The 20,000-nt window shown below is 39.2% G+C and overlaps 1 protein-coding gene across 2 annotated transcripts in view; it reads left to right on the forward strand.

Moving 5' to 3' along the window:
* The first annotated feature begins 1,030 nt into the window (after positions 1 to 1,030).
* Positions 1,031 to 20,000, forward strand: part of LOC149184059 (glycerophosphodiester phosphodiesterase GDPD4-like) — a 250,566-nt gene continuing 231,596 nt past the window's right edge. For both annotated transcript variants that reach the window (XM_089417391.1, XM_089417392.1), the window contains exons 1-2: positions 1,031 to 1,774; positions 19,833 to 19,919. In XM_089417391.1, the coding sequence (XP_089273517.1) occupies positions 1,604 to 1,774; positions 19,833 to 19,919 (258 nt within the window). In that variant the 5' untranslated portion in view covers positions 1,031 to 1,603. The remainder of the gene's footprint in view (positions 1,775 to 19,832; positions 19,920 to 20,000) is intronic.

Here is a 20,000-nt window from a genome sequence, read left to right on the forward strand (position 1 = left end):
CAAAATTAAATATGTTGTTCAAACCAAATGTATACCAAAATTAAATATGTTGTTCAAACCAAATGTATAACTATATTTATAATTTTCTCCACAATATTTTTGAAAATATTTTTTCAAAGTTTTTCCATGAATAATTTTAGTGCTATTCATCTCTAATATATCTCATTTCTCTCAATCTTTTATTCCTATATAGACTTTCTAGAATAGTCTAGAACATTATGATTTTCTAATTATTACAAGTAAGAATTATTTTTTCATGTCTTTTTCATAATACATATTTTTCATGAAATTGATTAATTTTCTATTTTTGCTTTTAGTCTTTACCGCTCTCTATTTTCATCTAGGATCTTTAGTTTTCTCAATCTTCTTGGCTTTCCATCATGTACCTGCAAACACAAACATATGTTGGAGCCCATATAAAAAGTCAACATCCATCATAATACATGGGTAGAATACATGGGTAGCCAATGAGAGTATGTGCCAGTTCTTTAGGAAGCCTTTTCTCGTACATGGTCTATTAATTGTTTTAACATCATAGGTCTTCCTTTAGGTTCATCAACTTTTTTTCCATCACAAGTCTTCATACCTAAAATTTTTATTCTCTATACATCATTATCATTAGTCATCATCTTAAATTTTTTAGATGATTTTCTTTGGCTTCCTTGCAACCATACTCTTTATACTCCCACATCACAATAGTTCGAACACCATCACAATAATTCGAACACCTAATTTACAAGTGATAACTATTCATATAAACTTACTTTTCATAAAATTTAAATCTCAGTTCAAGTAAATAATTATTTTTCAACGAAATATATTTAATGGTATAAATTTAAATATTTATTATATTTTTTCCAAAACTAAAATACATTACCATGTATGATGATTTAAAAAACAATTATTATAATAAAAAATCCAAAAATCAGTCTTTAATATAAGTATTAGTCCCAAACATTTCCCTGAAATGCCATCTAACATGTCCTTTTCGTTGAAAATTTATATTCGATCAAATTATTTGCCCATTTACAACGTATTCGTGAAACTTCACATTCCATCTCCGAGCAATGTCATGGAAAGCAATAAATGACCTTTTCAAATTGTGATTACCAAGGTAATCAAAGATTACATATGCAGAGTTCAATACTCGATGCCTTGAACTGCGAGTGATGATGAGAAGCTGAAGAATCGTAATCGTTGAATAGGTCAATGGTCTTTACAATTCCCTCACCAAATCGACAAAACCAACGAAGCGAATGAATCCCAATTTCCTCGAAATGAGACGCAGGATACTTTTAATTTCAAAAGAACGACATCTTAAACACATTACAACTACGTCTGTGTGCAACTACAGTGGCCATCGCTATTTTTATTGAGTAACCAAGTTTAGGGACAAAGGTAGTTTACAATCTGTCTGGTACGCTGATCTATCAGAAATGAATGGAATAGTGACTTTTTATCCTTGGATTTCGAACAATCTCTCCAACCTGCACTTAAGAGAAATGAGACCGCGATTTTTGTCCGAGAACAATTGAATTGAATATTTTGGCGAATGTGGGGTTTGTACTGCTGCATTAAAAACCAAAGTTCGTGACGGAATTGGATGGAAGAAAAGGGTTTAATGGCTAAACCCTCGTCCTTCTCTTCACAGTGGTTCCGGAGAAGGAGGCGCAGGTTCTCGTCCAGGACATTTGTGCGATTCTTTGCGTTTTTAGCGATTATGGCATTCTTGCCACCGATATTATTTCATTTCAGATTAAAGCGGCATGACCAGGTACACCCATATTTCCATGTTATCATGGATTTGGAATTTTTTTTCCCGTCAAAATCAGACAAATTTTCACCACCAAAGTTTTATATCCAGTTGCTTCGGCTTTTTGAAAAGAAAATTAAAGCTATTAGATCAACGCGTTTATGCTTGGTGATTTATTATTACAAGCACTATCGAGCACAGCCAATTATAACAAATGCAATAAGTTTCAGTTTTGGTTCATTTTGTGTAGAGTGCCATGAAGGATAACATTCAAATTTAGTAAATTCACTCAATTTTAGTAAATTCATTTTATTTTCAGTGATTCAGAAAACACATTCATAATCAGTCTTATTACTTTGGTGAGCCAGACATATTTTTGCTTTTTGATATGCGGGGAACTATCAACCCACTGGGGACCACCAAACTCAGCTAACTCCTACATATGATCAGGTCAGGAGTTCGTGCCCACTGGGGTTTGAACAAGGTTGTTATTGTGGCGATACCCTATTTCAACCAGTAAACCACCACCCGACAGACATACATGCACATGAGGTCTAAGAAATTAACGTGTTTCAATATATTTTACTCCAATTAGGTTCAGATATAGGGCTCTGGATGGGTTTCTTTTTGCATCCAAAGTTTTTGTTAAGCTTAACGGCAAGAACTGACCAAGTTTAGAAAGCTCAGGCCATGTTTGTGTCAAGTAGGAAGTTTGGCTATTTAGCACTGCATCAGTTCCTGTTTACTGTAGAACGGTTTGAATAAGGTCGTTTTTGGGGAACAACCCTATTTCAACCAGTAAACCACCACCTGACATACATACATCCACAGGAGCTCTAAGAAATTAGTGTGTTACAATTTATTTGATCTCAGAATAAGATTATATTACAGGTAAGATAATTACAAAGTGCCATCTATGCCTGTAGGCTAATATTATCTACAAAACAGAGCTTTAGAGTTGCTTTGTCAATTTTTCTACTCCAAAACCTCCCAGCTTCCTTTAGAATTGTTTAATGTTCCAAGGTAAACCTTAGGAGACTTTAACAACAAACCATAAACAGAGAAGTGTGACATTTCATGCCTTTTGGCAAAAATATATTCAGGAAATGTTGGCTTTATGTGGAAATACATGGCTAAGATCAAGGCTGGTAGCTACTAGGTTCCACAGAATTGTTGTCTGTGGGTCACTCCTCTTCTATGATTAACCTAGACCTGTCACAAGTATTCCGGTCAGAACCTGATCAAGGTTCTTTAAGCTTCGCCTAGGAGACATTTGCTAAAAAAGTCCTGCACAAAAGAACCTTGTTACTTCTATAGTTTGATGACGACTTTTGATATCCAATTTGGGGTTCTAAAGGGTCATTAAGAGCAAAAATATGTTCAAGAACAGCATTCAAATTCCTGTACTTGAGGTTGCAGGTAACTTGAGTAAAGGCCACATTGGCAGTCCTCCTTGAGGTGTGCAAGAAGGAACATCATTTGATTATTAAGCATGAAAGAGTTGACTTTTGTTGTAGTGCTCATGATGCCTGGTAGAGTCTCCAACCCATTGAATGTAGTAAAACTTCAAAGATATAAGAAAGAATCCACCATAAAAGTTCAGAAATAAGCACTTGAACATTCAAGATACCAAAACATTCACCATGAACAACTTCGAGAATACGGAGAGAAGAAATCTTAAGGTAGGATAACACTCAAATACTCTTATGAAAGGAATCACTCCACAAGCCATGCTTGCTTCAAGACAATACAATCCAAAACACATCCAATACAATGGTACTCATAGTATTTGTTGAAAATGTAGCGAGTAAAGGTCTTTTGGCTTGTGCCTTAGCTAGTGAAGACCTCGATTTGTCTTTCTCTTAGTATGAGCGCGAGCTCATGAGTTAGACTTTAGTTATGATGAGTTTATTTCTAGTTTACTTAATAGTCATCAAGATGGCATGCCCAGAGTTGGAGCTTCAGTTAAGTGGAGTCTTCATTAGTTTGACTACAATATGAGGTGGCAGTTACAAGTTCAGTTAGAGTGAGTTAGTCTTTAGTCTTGATTGAAGGGAGAACGAGTTAATACTCCAAGTATTGATTGGAGAGAGAATAAGTTGGACTCTCAGTTAACTTGTCAATGAGAATTGGGTTGATAAAGAGGAGGACGAAGGCATGGGAAATCATAAGTTTTGTACACAAGGTTTGTGAGACAAGGCAGTTCACAAGTTTGTGAGATCATCCTTGATTGTGGAGAGCGCAAAAAGCTTGTTTCCTAAGAAATAGGAGATCACGAGTGTGCAAGGATTTAGAAGATTGATTGTGCTCAGTTTTGAGGAAGCTTGCATCCTAAGAAATATGAGGCACTAGTGTGCTAGGAAATAGGAGCCAGACTGTTAGGTCCCTATAATATTAGTGTAGCCTCCATATTGTTATCGCTGTGCCCTATAGAAGCCCACTACTGTTATTGTTGTGCCCTTACATTATTATTGTTATGTAGGCCCTAATTATATTTTGACCCTTTAGACTCCTGTATATGCCAAGGAGGTCTTGTCTTTTGAATTATACAAGAATTGTTCATTTATGTGATGTAAAGGGAGTTTCCCCCTTCAAAGTGGCTGATTTTTTGGTTGCTAATCTATCTTTTCTTATGTTTCTGTACAATTTTTGATCTGGATACGTAAAATTTGGTATTAGAGCTCTTGATCCTAGGGGTTTGTTGCTTCAAGAGGTTGCTAATTTGCTGGTTTAGCACATGAGGCTACTTCAGGGAAGTGGAAGCCAAAATGGCTTCATGATACCTTGAAGGAAGCTTGAGAGTTAGTGGGAAAACCCAAGTGGTCAGTTAGGGAGAGCAAATCACCAGAGTGCTTTGGTGGCTATTTGGCTATTGTGTGTAGCATTGTTGAGACCGAGCCTTCTAGCTATGAGGAGGCTATAGGCCAACGAGTCTGAAGGGATGCCATGGTGGAAGAGTATACTTCCATCATGAAGAATGATGTGTGGGAGATAGTGCCGAGGCTTGAGGGGAAGTCAATGGTGACTTCTAGGTGGCTCTACAAGATCAACCATGTCGTGAATGGAAACATTGAGAAGTACAGAGTTCAGTTTGTGGCTCAAAGGTTTTGCAAGTTAAGGGAGTCAATTTTGAGGAGACCTTCACTCCAGTTGCTCGATATACCTCTATTAGATCGGTGGTCTCTATAGCAGCAAAAATTGGTTGGAAGATCCACCAGATAGATGTGAAGATTGCATTTTTGAATGGTATTATTCAAGAAGAGGTGTACATTGAGCAACCACAGGGCATTGAGGTGCATGGGAGGGAGTCCCATGTTTGTAGGTTGAAGAAGGTATTATATGGCTAGAAGCAAGCTTTGAGAGCTTGTTATTCTCAGATGGACACCAACTTGCAACAGATGGATTTCAGGAAGAGTGATGCTGATCCAAATCTCAATTGCATTGTGATTGGTGAGGATCCTCTCATTCTTGTACTATATGTTGATGATTCATGTATTAGTATATTACATGTATAAAGAGACTTGTAGAGTACTGCAAGCATGATCTTGCTTCAACGTTTGAGACGACAAACATTGTACTGATGCATTATTTCTTGGGATTAGAGGTGTGGTAGGAGGAGGGTCATATCATTTTGGGACAGGACAAATATGCAGTAGACATTTTTATGAGATTTCATATGGAGGATTGTAGGCTCATGCCCATGCCTATGATTACCAACTAGAAGAAGCTTCACATTTCTGAGTCCTAGTTGGTTGATCCTACGATGTATCGTCAATGGATAGGCTCATTGATGTATCTGGTCAACACTAGACTAGACATCTATTTTTCAATTAACACTCTTAGTCAGTTTATGGTGGAGCCTAGGAGAGTGCATTGGGTGGATGCAAGACATTTGCTTCGGTATTTGTAGAGGACAATGTATTATGGTCTGGTGTCTGGACTATGTTAAGGGGGATGGAGTCAGGATGACTGGATATACAAACTCAAATTGCGTAGGATGTGTTGGTGACAAGAAAAGAACTTATGGGTGTTGTTTTAGGTTAGGCTCGGTAGTTGTATCATGGTTCAGAGGGAAACAACAGTTAGTAGCACTGAGTTTTGTTGAGGCAGGTTATATGGCAGCTTGTCAGGCATAGTTGTGAGGCAATTTGGCTTTGCAAGATGTTGGTGGGCTTATTTGGTTAGCAGTTGGGGCTTATAATGATTTATTGCGATAATCAGAGTTGCATAAAACCCATGGAGAATCCAGTTTTTTCATGACAGGTCAAAACACATAGGGATCATATACCACTTCATTTGTGACTATGTTCAGAAAGGGGCAGTGCAACTTGAGTATTTATCTATTGATGAATAGAGAGTCAATATTCTCATGAAGTCCTTACCAAGAGGCAAGCATGTTTACTTTAGAGACGAGATGGGTGTGGTGAAGGACACTTTCCTCAGTAAGAGGGAGTGTCAGAAAAAGTGTACCAAGGACAAGTGTTCCTAAGGTTTTGTGTATAGCCTAGGAAAAAGTGTCCTAACATGGTCCCCTTGACTTAACTTTACGAGAAATAAATTTAAAGTGACTTTATGAGACATGAAGTCATACAGTGATTTTTTGAGTTAATTAATGAAAAGGGGACTTAGGGGATAAAGCTCTGTTACACGGGAACCACTCTCTAGAGGTGGGAAACCTGTTCCAATGGTTCCCGCGCTCCTGGAAGCTTTGGAACTGTATGGGAACGTTCCCTTTTCTGTGGGAGCTGCAATGGGAGCTTGGGAAAGTTCCGGGAGCTTTGAAGACTGTTTTTTTTGGAGTTCCCGCGTTCCCTGGGGTTGGGGAATACAAAGCATGTAGAAAAATATGTTGAACTGCCCACAAAACATGAGGCTTTGTTGAAACCTTCGCAGGAAGAAAGGCCAAAGACATCCTTAACACCGATATCCTTAATTGAGAAACTGGAGCAATCTCTTGATGGGTTAAGGAAGCGTGTGACACCTCAATGTAAGGGCGATATCTGGGATGTCATGCTGATGAGTATTTATTTTTTTGTTTATGTATATGTATCACAGAAGATTGTGTGCATATTGTATGTGGCAGTCAATGCTTAACCATTAGAGTCACTTTACTTTTTCTCATAAGAATAACTAGAGAAACATAGGTAAAATTGTTCCTTTGTATTTTTAAGGCAGATTGTTTCAAATACTGTCATGTGTCAGAGAACTGATAATGAACTTGACGTTTTAATATTTTATATATATAACAGGTAGACTCAGGAAGAGAGACACCCAGAGAATATATATATATTTTTTGTTGACTAGCGGAATCGACAACGGCGGTGGTATTGTACTCGCATTACACGGGGTCGAATCCCACCAGCTGCCACTATAACCTCTAGGAGGAACCGCCCAGCCCGCAAGAACGACCCTCGGTTAAGATGAGACTCGAACTCGTGACCTGCATAGCGGCACGAACAACTTAGCAGATCGTTTGCTGGCCACGAGACCAAACCTCTGCGGGCTCTACAGAATATATTTATATATAAGAGAGATTATATATTTAAATTGATTTTAATATTTGAATATTTTGATTTAATATTAATTTTGATTATTATATAATTATATATTTTTTATTTTTATATTTTAAATTTTTTTATTATATAATATTACCGTTCCCGATTAGCTGTTTCTTGTAAATTTTGGGGAAACCTCTAGCCGTTCCCGACACCCGTACCCAAGTTCCCAACGTTCCCACGTTCCAGAAACTCATGCAACATAGGGATAAAGTGATTTACGGGTCAATGAGAGACTAAATCCCCACCTTTGATCTCAATGGCTAAGACCTAATTTCAACCATTGGATCTTAGGGTTAGGCCTTTCTTCATTATGAGACAACAAAAATAAAACTCGAGGAGGAATTAGGCACCATTTGCATGCTTTCATCATGAGATTTGGAGAAGAAGAGAAAATGAGGTTGAGAGAGCTATTTACAGTAGGAGAAGGGCAAAGTACATCAGGTACAACAACAAAGTACAATAGCTAAGCAACACGAATTTCAAGACAGAGGCTGAGCAAGCTAAGCATGGAAATTGAGGGAAGGGCAATGTGATTTTCAAGGGTATGGGCGTGAATTTCTAACAGGGTTGATAGGCATTTATTGCTTGCTATTACAGGCAATAAAATCGAGGCTGACGAGGCATGAATCCCGAGGAGAGTTTGCGCATTTATTGCACTGTCATTGCATAGAATTCGAGGGTGTCTAAGCACAATTTTCAGAGCTGTCAGAGCATGGATTTCGAGGCTGTCGGTGGCTCAAAATTCTAGGCAGGCTGTGTGTTAACTTTGAGGCAAGTTGCATGAATTTTGAGGGGAATTGACAAGCATTAATTGTTGTCAGATTGTACAAGAGTGGAATGATTTTCTAAGTGCGCTGAGCATGAAAATCTAGGAGTTGTCAGGCAAAAAATTCAAGGAGCAGCCATAGCACAGTTTCTAAGGAATTCTGGGCTTGAATTCAGGGAGATAAGTTAACTATGTTTTCTGTCATTTATTGCTGTAATAATTTCTCTGAAAAAATAAAATCTGTCTCTCTCTCTCTCTCTCACTAGTTTCCCCTTCGGGGTTTTTCTAAGGTCATTAGACTGAAATTCCTTGTGTCGAAATTGTGTGTCTGCTTGTATTTTTTCTCAGCAAAAGTGAAAGATTGGAGTAGGCTCATGTGTTTCTTGTTTGAAAAATATTCATGTTTATTACAGCCACATAAAACATGTGGGTTGGGCGTTAAACTTGATGTGATTTCACAAAACTTGAAACCGGGTTGGGCCTAAACAAATTTTCTACATTTCATTCATAATGTTTCACTTGGAATATGCATTTTGACCTTTTTATTTCAAAAGTGCATCTTTGACCCTACTACTTCACACGTGCTAGCTGGAACTTGCTTGCATTTCTTGAGGAATTTGACATTTCTTGTCTTTTAGGCTTGAACACACTTGCATGGGTGTTATAAAGCATTTTAGTGCATAAGCAATGTAAAATAGGAGACATGCTTATAAAATGTAATTGCCACCTTTTTACTGATGTCCACATCCCCTTTGTAGGCTGAGTTATGCTTGAGGAATGATTCTTTTGCCAAAATTTCAATGTGGCATGTCCAGTAGGTATCATGACAATCCTTTTGAGCCATTGTTGAATTTTGGTCTTGGGAATCCTGTGCATTGGAATATGTGTAGCACCCTATAAAATATGAAATGCTGTGAATTGTGAGACTGCCATGTGGAGAAACTAAATTATACCGTACCATGGGCAACGAGATGGATACAAACTCTATGACACATGACCATGTTGAAAAGACATAGGTGCGCTCAAGTCACAGGCTAGATTGGCCCTACATAGTGTGATCACCCTTACAAAACTGATGGTTCATCTAATCCATGTGTCCAAGTAGATCCATACCAAGACCTCCAATCCTATCTAGGATGAAAAAACTTGAGAGTGTGGACTAAAAGAATTGGGCATGGCCGACCATCATAGGTCTAGGATACCATAATACATAATCATCACTTGGCTTACACAGCGTTTGACTTGCATCTCTTTGGACTTACAATGCTATTGTCATGAAAAGTACGAAAGTACCTCCCTAGGAGGTAAGAAGAACCACGCTGATTTAATAGGTGTTGGGAGTTTATCCGCCTCCTTATTTTCCTTAACCAACAATGTTGTTCTAAGCTTCTGTCAAATGGGAGGCACATACTTGTAAAATAAAAGGAGATTGTGCACCATTAAATAAAAAGAAGTCGAGATACAAAAAGAACCCAATGCTAAGATCAACCTCCTCTCATAGTGCTTGTTGAAAGATCATGCCTAGTGGAGCACCATCTTGCCTCTTTCTTGTTGTTTGAAATGTAGTCCCACTCCCACTTATGCTTGATGGTTTCTTTAAGAATGGAAGAGCATCCTCATCTTTGTGTGTCCTACTTGCTGCTGCCATTTTGTCCAAGCCAATAGTGTTGAAGCTAGTGGTAGCTTCAGAAGGTCTTCTACATAGGCTTGGTGTCGTGGCACATGGAAGACATTATTTGCCTCTTCTAGGTGCTTTCTTGGTGGAGTAAGTGATTTATGTCTTCTTTCCTAAGTCTAACTTTGGACAAGTACAATAATTAAAGTCAATTAATTATTATGGACTATTAAGTCATTTCTAAGGATAAATAATTTAATTATTTAAGTGACTTAGAAATAATCTCAACCATTGATCTCCAAGATGTTTCTAGAAGGGAGATTAGGGTTAGGGATTTGGGCTTAATGAAGATTATAAAGGAAACCTAGCGAAGAGGTGAAGACACACAAAACTCAAGTGAGCAAGTCATCACAAAGAGAGTGATTTTCTCTAAGTGCGAGTGGCTCAATGGACTAGGAGCACAAAGGAGAAGTGTGAGTGGATTGAGGGCGAATCCAGGAGGTTGAGTGAAGGAGATTGCAAGGTTGAGTTGTTGGAGGGAGATCAATTTGATCTGGATGAAGCCAAATTGTTGGAGGGCCGAGTTTTCCCTAGTGCATAGTAGTGGCACGCAAGCATGGCGCAAGTTGATCTTGCTGGTTAATTATTCTGGCCAATTTGTCTAGGCCGATTTCTTCCAGAGGCTGATTTCCTTGAGGCTGAATTACTTGGGCTGAATTTGTTTTTTGGGAGCTGAGTTAAAGGTTTTGGATATTGTATTTTTCCTTGTATCCTGTGGGTTGAAAACCCAGATTTTCCAAATTAATACATGACAAAGAATTGTTGTGAGTGAATTAATTTTGCAATGTGTGATTGATCTCTTTGAGTTAATTTCTGCCGCATATATTTATTTTTAGAAGTTGAAAATACCAATGATTTTATTTTTTGATGATACAATGTTTATTTTGCTAAATAAATAAATTGTCATCAGTAAATAAATCTGACCGGTATTTGAAATTTATCATGGTATTAGGGCGTTCAAGAAGATTCTGAAAGAGATATGTGAGATCACGATGGTTTGCAACAATAGAATAATTTCTTAAATTTTTGCAGTTGGGTTTTGTGGCCATGGTCAATTTGTAGAGATGACATCATTGAGCAGTTTGCGACACGAAGACATGTTGGATGGGCAACAAATTTCAGTCCCAGGTGTTAATTTTAGGGCTTGATTGTTCTTTGCTATAGATAATCGCGCTTTCAAACTTATTCACCATTTAACATAACATTCACTCCATAACATTATTTCATCATTAACAATTATATAGAAAGAATAATAACATCAACAATGCAACAAAATAATAAAGAGCAACAGAAGAAAAGCATGCAAAAATAAAGACACCATGATTTAGGTCAAAGACCAGGGCAAAACCCCACAAGGGGGAAAACCCAACCAGATTCTTCTTCTATTAGATATTCATCAATTGTTTAGTTGAGATACAAAGTACATCCATAAGGAGATACATCAATTACATCAGGCCTCCTAAGGCTAACCTGTGTCAGTTCACAACTTCGTTTGTGAACTGAATGATTTGATCTCCAATAATCAAACAAGTCCAAGAGGGCTGCTATCATATCTCTGTCCATGTACGACAGATCACTGCCAACCAATTATCAAGCAATTGCCATTCCATTACTGTCGTCATGGATCATAAGCAAGGTTACTATCATATGTGTCAATGACACAGTAGGTCATTGTCACTGTCTAGTAGATCACAATCATGTAGAATTCTGTCACATCCCATAGGAATTGTTATGAACATATGGACATATCAAAAAGTAGCTGGCCATATCACTGTCAGATCATTGTCAAACATAGTTACTGCCATATCATGGTTCACTGTCATCAAGCATTAGTTCCATTGTTCATGTTACTGTATAACATCGTTATCCTTGACACTGTATAACAATGCTATCCCTATCACTATATACCATCACTGATCAACTTTTAACAATGACATTGTTTAAGTATTATATCTGCGTATCGTTGTCATCATGATAACTTTAGATCGCTGGCATTAAGGTCATATATGAATTAGGGGTGCTGTCACATATGCATCTAGGGCATAGAGTAGGATTACATACATTGGTCAAGGTCATAGAGGTTATATATTAAGGGAGACATATTATCATTACAAGTATCTTTGTCAAAATACAATGTAACCAAAGTATCACAATAGATATACCATGAAGATATGAGACCATACAAACATACAAAGCCATAAAGAGATGTCACAATGACCATACATAGATGCGAGCCCAGACAGAGATACGAGATCATACAAAGATACAAATCCATATAGAGATGTCATGGTTACAGAGATGTGAGACTAAACAAAGATACGAGACCATACTGAAGAGGGAGACCATAACAACCATTACAATGATGTGAGACAGATACAGTCACAGAGTATGTGAGACCAACCTCAGAAGTATAGCGAGACTATGCAACAAACACGAGAACAACCACAGGTAAGATAGCGAGATCATTCTAGAGTACATCGAGATCATTCCAGAGTATAGTGAGATCATTCTCTAAGTATTGCAAAGCTACGAGACATATGCAAGAGCATCCACAGGGCGAGACCACAAAGTGTGACCATATGCTATAGCAAAATCATATGCCATAGAGAAATAACAAGATCATAGACGAATAGCGAAACCATTTTCCATAGATATATAGCGAGATAAGTGTTGCGAGCTACTACGGAAGATGAGCCAAGGTCAAATCATTCATCTACAAGAAGTATTGTATGTACCCGATTTGAAGAAGAACCTGGTGTCTATTTCTGCGATGGATGATAAAGGCTTCAAGGTAGCATTCATTGATGGAAAGACACGTATTTGGCAAAGAAACCCTAAAGATGCATTTACACTTGGATTTAGGGTTAAAGGTCTCTATTAAGTTGGAGGAAGCCCTTTGGGAACCTTGACTTGTGATACTTCTCTTCAATTTGAACAATGGCACCAGAGATTTGCTCACCTTCATTACAAAGCCTTACCTGGGGTAAGGAAGATGGTCATAGGTATGCTCGATGGATCCCATTGATCCACCTTGTAGTGATCCCTCTACTTCAAGAAAAATACCTTTGTGGCTCAAAGATACTATAGAAGATGCTAAAAAACATATTGCTCCAAGAGGGACATTTTGTGAAAGTAAGAAGCCGAATAGGTATCAAGGGTACTTAGTTGCTATGAGTACCATTGTTCAATCTGAGCCATGTACATTTGAAGAAGCCATAAAGCAGCAAGTCTAGGAGGATGCGATGAATGAGGAATATGAATCTATCATGAAAAATTATGTCTAGGAAGTGGTGCCTAGATCGAAGGACAAGTCTGTAGTCCACCTCAAAATGGCTAAACAAAATTAAACATGGAGCTGATGGTAGTGCTGAAAAATATAAGGTCAGGTTGATTGCTTGAGGCTTCTCTCAAAAGGAAGGAGTGGACTATGACGAGATATTTGCACCGATTGCCCGATATATCACTATCCGATCAATTATTGCTCTTGCTGCCTCTCAAGAATGGAGCCTACATGAGATGGATGTTAAAACTGCTTTCTTGCATGGCTCGCTTAAGGAGGAAGTTTACTTGGAACAACCTCAGAGGGGTTCGAAATACAAGATCGAGGGACACATGTATGCAGGTTGAAGAAATCCCTCTATAGGTTGAAGCAAGCCCTAGGGCTTGGTATGAGAGGATTGATAGCTATCTTATGAAGCTGGGATTTGCAAGGAGCGTTGATAATCCTAACCTATACTTCAAGGTTGAAAAGGACATGCCTCTCATTTTGGTCCTTTATTTAGATGATCTCTTTTTCATAGGTTCAAACCCTCTCATTTATCAATCTAAGAGTTAGTTGGCTTCCGAATTTGAAATGAAGGACCTAGGTCTAATGCATTACTTCTTAGGTTTGGAGGTTTGACAAAAGCCTGGTGAGATTTTCCTTTCTCAAGGAAAACACATTGTGAAGATGCTCGAGAGATGTGGGATGGCGGATTGCAAATCTGTGTCTACTCTGATGGAACTCAACTTCAAGAAACTATGTGGAAGTCCTATTGGGCCCGAATTGGCAAACCTTTCCGAGTATCGACAACTTGTGGGGGCCTTGATTTTCTTGGTAAACTCCCGACCGGATATATGCTTAGCTATGAATACATTGAGTCAATTTATGGTCTAGCCTCATCACGTACATTGGATTGCTGCTAAGAATCTCTTGAGATATCTTCGTGGTACAATCAACTATGGACTGAGATACACTACAGGGAATTTGAGGCTGCATGGATACACTGATGCTGACTGGGCTGACAGTGTGGTGGATCGTAAGAGCACATCTGGATGTTGCTTCTCATTGGGGTTTGCGTTAATTTCTTGGATGAATAGGAAGCAAAAATTGATTGCTCTAAGCATTACCGAAGTCGAATACATTGCTGCTAGTATGGCTTGTTGTGAAGTTGTTTGGTTGAGGAAGCTCTTTAGTGAGCTATTTGAGCATTTGATAGATACCACCATGATCTACTGTGGCAACCAGAGTGGGATTCACCTTTCAGAGAATCCCGTGTTCCACGACTGCTCCAAGCACATTTATATGAGGTACGACTTTATCCGAGATATGGTACAACTAGGAGCAATAAGGCTCCGACACATCAAGACTGATGAGTAGGTTGCAAACATCCTCACGAAGCCCTTAGGGAAGGTCAAATTCTTAGCCTTATGAGAGAGACTTGGAGTTGTGGAAAGACCCTCCCATGAAGGTCCTGCTTGAGTTGGATATTGAGCTCTGGGAGCTTTGGGGGGCTTGGGGTAATTCTTGGAGCTATGAGCAACCATAGGGTGAGTGGTTCGCGTTCCCCTATTGGTGCGTTGTGTACAGGGTGAGTTCCCCTATTGGTGCGTTGTGTACAGGGCGAGTGGTTCACCTTCTCCTATGATACCTCATGATGATTGACATGTGTGTAGGGTGAGTGGTTCACCTTCCCCTACGATACATGTGTGTAGGGTGAGTGGTTCACCTTCCCCTATGATTGACATGTGCATAGGATGAGTGGCTCACCTTCTCCTATGGCGTATGAGCAGGATGAGTGGTTCACCTTCTCTTGCTGATGCCCCAGCATACATCCTACCCATGTAGTTCGAGACTCATGAGAAGTACCTCTCATTTGGCCAATGAGTTTGGAAAAGTGGATAGGGACCAGAGCACTACTGATGGACGCGTTGTGTACTGCTGTACTCCCTATGTCTAGGATGCATGGTGTTCAACAACTTGATCTGTGATCAAGTTTGATTGAGGTTCTACCTCTGGATGTTAGTGGAGAGTGGTAAGGTCTTGTGGCTCACTCTTGATCTTTTCTTCTTCATTATTCACATCAGTGTTAAGCATAATAGAGATGAGATGAGATACAAAGATGATACATGACGACAGGATGGCATGGTGATCGATGATGATGAATGGATTGGCAGGTGGAATTCTCCCTAGTTGAGAGCGAGTGTTAAAATTGGTAACCAGGGCCAAATTACACCTTGGGACAACTCATTTGATGGAGATTATGATTACATTAAATTCCTCTTTTCAAGAGGACCAAAATTGATATAAAGATCATCCAATTTGGACAAGCAGAAGTGTGTTTTTGAATTTATGCCCACACACGCAAATTGTTTAGGTCGATCACATCATCATGTAGGCTCATGAAGCCCAATGGACGTGACTCTTCACCCTCAACGACTTGTATAAAGACAAGTTCTCTCTCACGTCATTTGGCATCATCATCACACACATTTCTTCTCTCTCCTCTCATTGGTTCGTACATCTATTGGATAGATCTTCTCTCTCTCACACATGTTGTAGAAGGACGAATTTTCTGGGCAAATTGTAAGGCCGAATTTCAGGATTATTGTAGGAGTTTGACCAACGTTGATCATGCACTTTAACTCATCCTTTAACTGTGATTTTTGTGGGAAAATTTTGTTTTTGGCAGGGCGTACAGTTTGGCACAGGGATTGAGAACTTCTGGGCACTTTGACCGTAGGGCTGACTGCAGGGTTGACCACATAGTTGACCAAGTTTGACTGCAGCTTTCAGGATTGTTTTGGGCTGACTTTGACCACCTTATTAGGCCGAGTTTGACTGGGTATGACTTGGCTCTAAAAAGGAAGATTCACTGCTATGTTGACCATCTTTGACTTTTTGGTTAGGGCTGAATTTGGCTACAGATTTGACAGGGCTGTTTTGACTATGATTTGGCAATTCAAATTTTCACTTTTGTACTCTCTCTCTCTGCTGAACATTTGATATAATAATAAGAAGAATTGATTAAAGGGTTTTCTCCACATTGGGGTTTTTCCCTGGCATTCGCCAAATCTAGTGTGCTCTTGTTTTGGCTTGTCTTCTGCATTTTGTTTCATGTTCTATCTACTTTTACTGTTAATGTGATTAATGTGTTTGCTATTGAAAAGTAAATTGGAAATTGTTATTGGGTTGCTAAAGGAACATTGAAGTAATTGTGCTAAGCATAGAACATACCATTGTTAACTAAATTTAACAAAGGGAGTGACAGGTCCATGTTACATCCATCAAATGGCAGGTGTCATGTGAAGTAATAATGGAATGGGGTGGGGACAAGAGGGAAGGCTCCAAGCCACATGCCATGGTACAAGGGTAGCTATAATGAAGGAAGCACACACATTGGGTGTATATATTTAGGAGGGAGAAATCATGGAATATTAGTTACCTTGGCCTTTATTTTTCTACCCTTCACCATATGCCTTTTGCCTTTTATTGATTTTTCTTTCTTTTACTGCTCGGGGCTCCAAGGGATGAGAACACGATGTGTATGATGTAGCAGTGATTACCCCCATCTGGTTGGTCAGTTCATCGCCCATTAGGGGTTGGGACAATCATGGATTCCTTAATGATGTAGGGGGCACTCATAGGGGCCCGAGGAACCAACTTGATGGCCATAATGATAGGGGGTAGAGCTCATGTTTGGCTTTTGCCCAAGTGCTAAATTTTTATTTCCTAACCATCTTTTGCATTTTGTGGTACATTTCTTGTTGTAAGTGGCCAAATTATGCTTTTATCTTTCTTTTTAGCTGCATCAACCTTTGAGACATTGTTCCAAGCTCGATCCAAAGTGTGAACAACGGCAGAGGGAGGCTAACACCTTGTGGACCCAATGTACAAATGTGGACCCGGATGTGAAAAGTGTGAAAAGGGGTTATAATGAGCATAGGGGAGTGAGATATATGGTGTCAGGAAGTGGGACCATGCAACCAAAATCAGGGTTTCCCATGTAGTGGTACTCCTAAAGCTAGTAGCCAGTAGATGAAATCCCACGGGGCTAGGATACAAGACTAAGCATCGAATTGGGGTGAGGGAACAAGATTACAATCCAAGCCCATTCTTTCCACTGAATCCCCCCACTAATTCATGTCCAGATGTGCCCAAGAAAAACAAGCATAAACACCTAGTTATATTAATATAATGAAAAGCCATACCTTTGGGTTGGAAGGCCCACCTTCAAACATATGATCATAATAGATGGGCAAGAGCACACAATGGCTGGTTCAGGTGGCGGAGAATGGTGGCATATTGAGCTATCTGGTGGCTGGAAGGGGTTGTTGGCTGAAGACAAATCCAAGAGAAAATTTCTCCTACAGGGTTCACCCACTGGTGGTGGGTAACAAAACCCTTGGGATATCTCATGAGAAGGAGCCAACAATGGTAGAGGAGTGGGAGCGAGAGGCTCGTAAGGCAGAACAAGGACCAACAACACCAACATCAAGCACATAGTCAACAGATTCAGAGAATGAGTTGGATATTCCCTTGAGCTCAATTAGGAGGAGGCTGAGATGGTTGAGCAAACCTTGAGAGATGTTGAGAAGTGTGTGGAGGTTCCTAGCAACACTTTCAGGAAGAGTAGATCACCTACCTGATTTTCTAGTTATTTGGCACTGTTGAGCAACGTTAGCAAGTCTGAGCCATTCGCTTTTGAGGAAGCTATAGCTGAGCAGGTTTGGAGGGATGCCATGATATAGGAGTATAGCTCCATCATGAGCAATGTTGTATGGGACATAGTGCTGAGACCGGAGGAAACGTCTCTGGTCACTTCTCGATGGATCTATAAGATCAAACATGTAGCAAATGGTAGTATCAGAAAGTATAAAGCAAGGTTCGTGGTGAGAGGATTCTTCCAGAAGGAGGGAGTGGATTACGAGGAGACATTCGCAATTGTCGCCAGATATATATCCATTAGAACAACTACGTCCATTGCTTCAGAGACGAGGTGGAGGATACATCAAATGGATGTGAAGACTGCCTTCCTCAATGCGGTGATGAAGGAGGAGGTGTATATTGAGCAGCGTTAGGGCTTTGAGGTATATGGGATAGATTCCCATGTGTGTCGGTTGAAGAAGGCCCTTTATGGGCTGAAGAAGGCTCCGTGCGCATGGTATGCTAGGGTCGATGGATATGTTCTTGGTTTGGGCTTCACCAAGAGAGAGGCAGATCCCAACTTGTACTATGTACTTCTTGAGGGTGAGCTACTCATCTTGGTACTTTATGTGGACAATCTCTTATTGACAGGATCAAAGAAGCTCATAGGGATGTACAAGGATGTCCGTGATGGAGTCACTCTAGGAGTTTGACCATGATGACATGCGTGGTAGGCTACCCCAACATATTTGGCATGCATTCCAAGGCACATGCCAAACACGTTTCAAATATTCTGCTGTAGCAATGTCTCGACGTACCATACACACTACCTAGCATGTCCCGATGTATCAAACATGCTGGTGCAATAAACAATGGAGTCACAAGGGTTTGTAGGTTCAAACAAAAAACAAGCTTCAAAGGAATCCGAACTTCCTAACATGCAAGACATGGCACATGCCAAATGTGTGTTACACATGCTAGGGCAATGTGTCATCGTATATGAACATTAGACATGTGGGCCTACCCCAGCATGTTGTGCATCTCAATTTGCAGCTTGACTCATTGATTTGTATCATTGTATGCCATGATGATTTTTTTATATGAAATCATGTAATATAAGATGCATTTTTAAACAGATAGGATATATGCAATATAGATGTCTCACATATTTGGTTGTTGTATCTAGACTAGTTTTTCTCTAGAGGCCTTGCTCACGAAAATGCAAGCTGAGACTAAGAAATTTATGAAATCATTACATGAGTTATCTAGTGAACACATATTTCTCACGATCAAATGTCTTGGTTAATTTATAGTGGCACAACCAGATGAGGTGATTTTGGTAGCAAAGCTAGTGTCAAACAAGGACAACAGTAAGACTGCATTAAGATTATAGCTCATTTGATATATTTTATAGATTATTTACCATGCTATAAATAAGCAAGTTCACAAGAATTTGTCTTTCAATCCAGCTTGGACATAAATTTACAATGAAGATTGTAGGTGATAATGAAAATGATCAGATAATTGCTTACGGTTATTGTATGCCTCCCCAGATCACCCAACTAGGGCCTCTTAGCCCTGAACATTCTCTAGATGACATCATAGATGAGCACCAGATCCCATTCAATCACCTAGACCGCAATATATACTTCCTCGTCCTCTTTTACCCCTCCTCTTCACGTTCTATTGGCATACAGTTTATCTCTAGCACACCATTGTTGATCTTTTTGTTTTTCCGCCTTTGATGTAATATTATGTTCATGTTTTCACGCTTTATCTTGTTTTTATCTCATTTTATATTTTCAGGGTACCACCTACAGATTGGAATCACTGATTGTGCTTCGCAGTCCCATTGTCCTGCTTTTTGATCATTTCTTGAACATAAATAATCTTATCTTAACCTATCACACTTTATGATGTGCTTGGTCTTCCCATGTCTGAATGACATGGATACCAAACTTTTTTTTGTAGAAATTGTTCATCATTCATTTGTTCTTTCGGTTAATACTAATATTATTTTTTAACATACTCATGAATTATCATAAAGAACTTATTTGCTCATAGAGAATTCTGGTGCAAAACATATAGACTTCATCAAGTTTTAATATATTGTGATACTCTTTTTTTTTGCAATAGATTGTCCAACTTTCTTCTGTTTCGTTGTTCACCTGCAGGCACAATCTAAAAAATGTGGTTGGCTACAAAATCCTCCTCTTGTATGTGCCCATGGTGGAGATTCAAGTAGGGCTCCCCCAAATACGGTATACCAATTTAAACAATATAGCTCTATTGCTTTATTTTGGCTTTTGAAGGGAAATGCCAGGTCCATTCTTTGCTCATGT

Source organism: Pinus tabuliformis, chromosome 3_2, assembly GCF_031772625.1.
Source record: "Pinus tabuliformis cultivar Carrire ecotype Pingquan chromosome 3_2, CPIR1, whole genome shotgun sequence".
Lineage (NCBI taxonomy): Eukaryota > Viridiplantae > Streptophyta > Pinopsida > Pinales > Pinaceae > Pinus > Pinus tabuliformis.